At 41.9% G+C, this 6,967-nt stretch overlaps 1 protein-coding gene across 1 annotated transcript; it reads left to right on the forward strand.

The window, feature by feature from the left end:
- The first annotated feature begins 417 nt into the window (after window positions 1-417).
- On the forward strand, window positions 418-4,001 carry LOC113023554 (axoneme-associated protein mst101(2)-like). The gene is made up of 4 exons (XM_026169639.1): window positions 418-489; window positions 1,199-1,332; window positions 1,592-1,624; window positions 2,186-4,001. Exons 2-4 carry the CDS (start codon window positions 1,199-1,201, stop codon window positions 3,717-3,719), a joined length of 1,701 nt encoding a protein of 566 aa, XP_026025424.1. The 5' UTR covers window positions 418-489; the 3' UTR covers window positions 3,720-4,001.
- Window positions 4,002-6,967: the final 2,966 nt, after the last annotated feature.

Consider the following 6,967-nt stretch of genomic DNA (forward strand, 5'->3'; position numbering starts at 1 on the left):
CGGAGCAGAGTGATTATTGGGGCGGAAGCATTAAGCTGCATGAGGGTTAAAGCTGTACTGCTTTGAGTGACATTTGTCCTGTTTATGTTAAGCTGCTGGTAGTCCAGCTGCCACCTCAGGTGTGTGTGTGTGTGTGTGTGTGTGTGTGTGTGTGTGTGTGTGTGTGTGTGTGTGTGTGTGTGTGTGTGTGTGTGTTGATGATGATGATAGGCTGGTGACCTGTTGAAAATTTGTCCACCCAACTGTGGCTCAAGTTAAAAATGATGATTCTGAGATCTGCTTCGATTTCCTGCCATCACATGAAGCTCCTCCTCTTACACCCATGGCTTCAAGACATGTTCAAATAAGGACATGAAGCCATGCAGAGGGTTTGACCATCATCATCTATAAAAATGTCTTCTCCTTGTAACTGAATCCGCTGCAGCAGCATCTCGTCCAGAGAAGGAAACAGAGCTTCCAGCATCAGGCAGTCGTTCTCCATCACAGCAGGTAACAAAGCTTTTATGGGGTGAAGATTATAGTTTAGATTATTAAGTCAGGTAGAGGAATCGTTTTCAGTATCTCACAGATGGTGAAAATAATGATGAGTTGGAAATTAAATGATCTGTCTTTAAATACAATAAAAGTAAAATCAGACAGTTTTGTTAAGCTTACATCTGGACTAAAAGAAAACTTCAGTGAAGATCTCCATTTAAAAAATGTTATTATAAGACTTAATCCATCTCTGTGAGTCTTGTTTAGTCCTGATGTCCTGCAAAACATTTCTTTCTTTTTTAAATAAACTCTGCCTGACGGTGATAACTGCAGCACAATGACACAAAGAACTTCCCTTAAAGAACTGCTGCCACCGTAGGCACGAGTCTGCTTTGGTGTTTGGTCAATAACTGTCAAGAAAATCAATTTTTCTTAATTAAGATTACATGGAAATTTTTACATTTCAACGTTAACCTTTAACGTGCTGACTAAGCCGCGTACAGTGACTTTGAAGACCCTTGCTCCTCTCTAACATTGACTTTATTCAGTTATAAGTTGGTAGGGTTTGGGGTTATTTACTGTTTACTCCGTAAATAAATTGGTGGAACAGAGCTGATAATCTGGGAGAATTAGAGACAGTTTTGTTGAACAGATTACATTTGAAGCTGTAATATATTCAGTCTTCTTATTGGTATTTGTGTCTCTGTTTGCTAAACCCACTCAGATGGCTCCTTCTTACTGGGTTTCTGTAGCGGTCATTCTTTTGATGACTGTTACAAATGGTGCGACTGTTACAAAAGGTGCAACTGTGATTGACCAACACCAGCTCGCACCAATTGTACAAGAAATTCTAAAGAGGTGAGTGAACTTTCTGAGAAATTCAGAAGAAAAACTGATGATGATGACGTTACAGCAGCTGTTTTTAACAAACAAACAGCATCAGAGTAACATGTGACAAATATGCTATTAAAAGTGTATCACACTGGACTCTAACACAGATCAGCCTCTGTTTAACTCTGTCCAAACTCTCAGGGAAACAAACCAACATTCTTGTGGTTTCATGTAAATCTTTCCAAATGGAATCAACATCAGAACCTGTGTGTGTGTCTTTTGGCAGGTACACACCTAGCTACGGTGCAGACGACGACAGGTCAGTAACAAAGGTTTACTTTAATCTGCAGCACAGTACTTACAGTGTGCTTTATAGTAACAGAAGCAAGCTGAGATCATCAGAGCTGCATGTAGAAGCAGAGACTGACAGAACAAATGCATCTTTACAAACTCACTGTCATTGACAATAATAGTCTCTGTTATGTTCTTTAGCTCTGACACGCTGGGTGTTGGTGAGACGAACATGAAACTGTCGTTAACCACAACCTGCCAATGTAACATGCAGACTTTATAGATCAATAAAACAAGTGTTGATTATTGAAGCAGGAGCATAAACACACAAACACAGCCAAAAGCAGTTTGTGTGTAATGGTGAGGTGCAGGTGGTAGCTGACAAAGCTGCATTATTTGAGACGGCGTTACTGTGTTGCTGCTACATTTTCAAAATGACCAAAAGATTTTAATTAATTTTCTAAAAGACTGATTTTCTGAGCAAAATGAGACTGAACTCACTTTGTCTGGTTTAACACTCTGCATACTTTAATCTACACATTATAACGAAAATGTTTTACAGGTGAATATTCTCTGTTTGCTTCGACAGTTTCCCCCGCATGTTCAGTGTGGCTGTGAGCGTCCCGTACGATGAAGACAAGTACATGTATGATATGAATCAAGTCCCTGATTCTGGTGAAGAAGTGAGGAAGGATATTCTAAACTGTGACGTATACAAAGGTGACAGAGTGGTGGCAGCCACAGTGCTGAAATGGCCCAGTGTTCTAAAACAGTGTCCAAATGGACGCGTTCAGTGGACTGATGTCCGGAAGCGATGTGGTCAACAGCAGATTAACTCGTGGGCTGACGTTGAAAGGTTGTGTGGTAAAAGTGAAATCCAGGATGGCAGAGCTGATCATGCAGAGTTTCGAACCCTGCAGCAGGTCAACACTTTGCTCACAAAGAGCCAAAAATCCAAAGATGATCTGATGGTTTTTTACATCCGTGCTTCCTCGTGTGATAAAATATGTACCAATTCATCACATGATCGTAATATTCTCAGTAGCATACAAAAGATAAAGAAGTGGAAGAATTATGTTGTTGTGTTTTCAGATGTATTTAAACAATGTGGTGGTAAAACCACATCTATGGATGACCTGCGTGACTCACTTAAGAGGCTTGGGGAAGCAATCAGTGATCAAATGTCAAAGGTCAAATATAAAAGGTCGAATGGTCTTCAGCATATATTCCGATGTTCTCCATACTCCAAGCAGAGAAAAGTGAAGTGCATTAGCTGCTACAACAAGAGTGATGATGACATTCCATGGACTTGTTTGTCAGATGGTTTCCAATCAGGCAGCAAGGAGGCCAAAGGCAGGCAAAGTGGCAAAAAGCTCAGCAATAAAAACGTTAAAGAGCAGAAACAAAGTCAGGAAAGAGGGGAAACACAGAATCAGTGCAAGAATGTTGGGAAAAGTCCGGAAAGAGGGGAAATACAGAATCAGAGCAAGAATGTTGGGAAAAGTCAGCAAAGAGGGAAAAGACAGAATCAGAGCAAGAATGTTGGGAAAAGTCAGCAAAGAGGGAAAAGACAGAATCAGAGCAAGAATGTTGGGAAAAGTCAGCAAAGAGGGAAAAGACAGAATCAGAGCAAGAATGTTGGGAAAAGTCAGCAAAGAGGGAAAAGACAGAATCAGAGCAAGAATGTTGGGAAAAGTCAGCAAAGAGGGAAAAGACAGAATCAGAGCAAGAATGTTGGGAAAAGTCAGCAAAGAGGGAAAAGACAGAATCAGAGCAAGAATGTTGGGAAAAGTCAGCAAAGAGGGAAAAGACAGAATCAGAGCAAGAATGTTGGGAAAAGTCAGCAAAGAGGGAAAAGACAGAATCAGAGCAAGAATGTTGGGAAAAGTCAGCAAAGAGGGAAAAGACAGAATCAGAGCAAGAATGTTAGGAAAGGTCAGCAAAGAGGGAAAAGACAGAATCAGAGCAAGAATGTTAGGAAAGGTCAGCAAAGAGGGAAAAGACAGAATCAGAGCAAGAATGTTAGGAAAGGTCAGCAAAGAGGGAAAAGACAGAATCAGAGCAAGAAGAAGCAGAAGGGTAACATCCAGAGAGGAGTGATGAGAGAAAATCATCAGAATTAACCAGAGAGGGAAAAAGAAAAACAGAAAATGTAACCCGTGCTTTGCATCGTTTTCCTGCATCCATGTTTAACTTTTAAATGTGTGTGTTCGTCACAGCAAGATTAACATGTGCTCCTGAAATCACAGCTGCATCGTGCACTCTGGTCATTCTGGTCCACGATACTGTCGGCGCCTCTGATTGTGTGAACTGAAACACAAACAGTGTGTGTGGAGCGAGTGTAATCCATTATAGCCTCTGATACTGTCTCTGATTAAAGCTTAATAAGCTGCATCAAAACATGTCACAGCTTGGATCTGGTCTGTCCTTCTTTCAAAGCTCGATGTTGTATTTTCTGTTTCTATGATTGAACATGAAGTTTGAGGTAAAGATGCTGCAGATTTTCTATTCACGGGTCACTCCACAGAAACTCTGTCATACAAACTGTCGGCTCCCAGATTTGAAAGCCAACATGATAACCTCCTCCAGCCAGCGGTGTGGAGATCCAGCCAATTACAATCAAATCACTCAAAAGGATCCTCTGGAAACAGCAGAGTTATTGAAACAGAATAAACAGAATCACATGAACACTGAAACATTACAACACACAGAGCAGCAAGACAACACATAGCAAAGCAAGCTGAGCAAAGCCCTGGTGTAGAGCCGTCAGCACAGACAGAAAAGAGCCCCGATGTCACCTCTGACCCTCCATAACTCCTGCAGCTGATGGGCAACTTCCCGTCCTTGTCATCCAGACAAAAACAACAGATGCAGGTCAGGGGTCGGGCCGGGCGCCATCTTCAGGTGGGCCAGCTTTGCTTTGTCACAGTCGGCCATAACATGGAGTTACACATCAGTCCTAACGCGTTAGTGTTGGGACTAACGCGTTATTAAGTAACGCGTTACAGTAACTACGTTATTATTGTGGTAACGAGCACGGTAACTAGTTATTATGCCAAAATCAGGAACGCGTTACTCGTTACTGGGATTTAGATAGGGTCGTTACTCGTTACTTCGTGTGGTGGCATCGCGGAGCTTCCACAGATTCAGTAACATTAGCAAGTGGTGGAGGCAGCAGGTGGATGAAGGAAAAGGGACGCAGAAGGAAAAGAGACCCGAGGCGGCCGCCGGTCCGAGTGTGAACTGAACTTCAGGTAAGAAGTTATGACCTGCAGTCTATCTGGGTCAGATATGAACCAAGTGTAGGTGGAGTTTATTTTCGTTGTGCTGAGTTTTTCCGTACTGCGTGCTAGCTAGCATGACGGAGTTTCTATACAGCTGGGTGGTGCTATGAAGTTAATGATTTTGTTCATAAGTTATTAGAGTTGCCAACCGTCCCGTCTGGTATTCAGAGAAAATATTACGGGTTTCTTATTGAGGTGAAAAGGAACAGTTTGTCCCGTAATTCAGCTACAATGAAAAAGACACAAAGCTGGAGTTATTCTGTGTTTACGCTGCACAGCTGTCTCTTCTCCTCTCATTCTCCCCAGCGGAAGGAAACCAGCGGATGTCGCGCTAACCAACAGCAGCACGTTTAAGCTTGATCAGCTGTTGTTAGAATTTATTTAATATTAATTTCTAGTATCAGCTGATGTTTGCTGGAGCCACAGCTGTAAAGCTGCTGGTCATGATGGTTTGGATATGTGGTGAGAGGGAAACATGAAGATGAAACCAGGAGATGTCCTTACTGGATCATCAGAGCTGAACAGGTGATGGAGAAACAGGTTTACCTTTTAGGTGACATGGATGAGTTGAAGTTATGAACTGTTTCTGAGAGACAAATAACACCAGGATCCTTTTTTAGGTAGCTGACAGCTGGTAACTGTGCAGGGGCGGGTCTAGCAAAGTGTTGCCAGGGGGGCATGTAGGGCATTAACAGGGAGAGGGGGGCACAAAGAAATACTTTTCTTTCTTATTCTCATTTCAAATGTCTCGCTTTTAAAAAATAATTATCTGAATCTTACAACAAACGATTGATAGATTGATGCATATATACCATCAGAACAGTGTACATCACTGTCACAACAGTGTTTGTTTTCATTCAAAGGCTTTATGATTTTTCCTATAATGGTGGGCCGGTCTCTAGTCAAAATGCTCGGGCTGATTTTTTGTCCCAGTCCAGCCATGTATGCAGCTCATCTGCAGTCTGGTGTTACCTGCACCTTCCTATTCAGAAGGCAGAATTTCCGAGTTCTGAGTACAATCAAAGCACCACAACTGCAGTTTTTGTGTTGGATGTAAAAGGCGCACATGACTCTGTGACGTAGGCTAGAATCATGGCAGCAGTCAATGACGGTCCAGGCGTGGGATTTCTCTCGTGGAAATATGCACATTATCTTTTCCTTTCTATTGGTAGGTGGCACAGTGCACTGTGGCAAGTAAGCAAGCTAGAAGACTGGCAAAGTTATGGAAGCAACACATTAACAAGAGAATTCTGAGTAAAACCAAAGTTACTTTCCCTAGTAACTAGTTACTTTGAAAGTAACGAGTAACTTGAAGTAACTGAGTTACTTTTGAGAGAAGTAACTAGTAATGTAACTAAGTTACTATTTTAAAGTACAGTGGGGCAAAAAAGTATTTAGTCAGCCACCGATTGTGCAAGTTCCCCCACCTAAAATGATGACAGAGGTCAGTAATTTGCACCAGAGGTACACTTCAACTGTGAGAGACAGAATGTGAAAAAACAAATCCATGAATTCACATGGTAGGATTTGTAAAGAATTTATTCGTAAATCAGGGTGGAAAATAAGTATTTGGTCAATAACAAAAATACAACTCAATACTTTGTAACATAACCTTTGTTGGCAATAACAGAGGTCAAACGTTTACTATAGGTCTTTACCAGGGCCCTGTGCTTCGTACGTCGCTTACTACATCCAAGATCAAATGAAACATCCAAGACCAAATCATCGCGCTAACTCTGAGCTCGCTATTCCGGTTTCCCGAACACACCTGTTGTTGACGATTAGTATAGCTGGATGAAGTAATGTGAGATCACTGGGTGGCCCAACAGGGGCTACGCATCGATAGTAGAAACATTGATCGGCAACCCTTTGATTGGTCGGCGAAAATGTCGAAGGAGCGCGCTCGGTATTTTTCGGCAGCAGAGCAAGAACTCTTGAGTGAGGGATTTTAGGAGTTTCAGAGTTTAATTAAAACGCAAGGGAACACTGCAAAGGCTGCAAAAGCAAGGAGAGAGGGCTGGCAGGAAGTTGCTGACAAATCAAACTCGTAAGTAATTTAATAATAATAATAATAATGGATTGGGTTT

Source organism: Astatotilapia calliptera, chromosome 6 (genome assembly GCF_900246225.1).
Source record: "Astatotilapia calliptera chromosome 6, fAstCal1.2, whole genome shotgun sequence".
NCBI classification, from domain to species: domain Eukaryota; kingdom Metazoa; phylum Chordata; class Actinopteri; order Cichliformes; family Cichlidae; genus Astatotilapia; species Astatotilapia calliptera.

Coding starts and splice junctions, on each gene's coding strand:
- LOC113023554 (XM_026169639.1), top strand. CDS start 1,199: ATGGCTCCTTCTTACTGGGTTTCTGTAGCGGTCATTCTTTTGATGACT. Junction 1,333..1,591: donor GTACAAGAAATTCTAAAGAG/GTGAGTGAACTT, acceptor GTCTTTTGGCAG/GTACACACCTAGCTACGGTG. Junction 1,625..2,185: donor TACGGTGCAGACGACGACAG/GTCAGTAACAAA, acceptor TTGCTTCGACAG/TTTCCCCCGCATGTTCAGTG.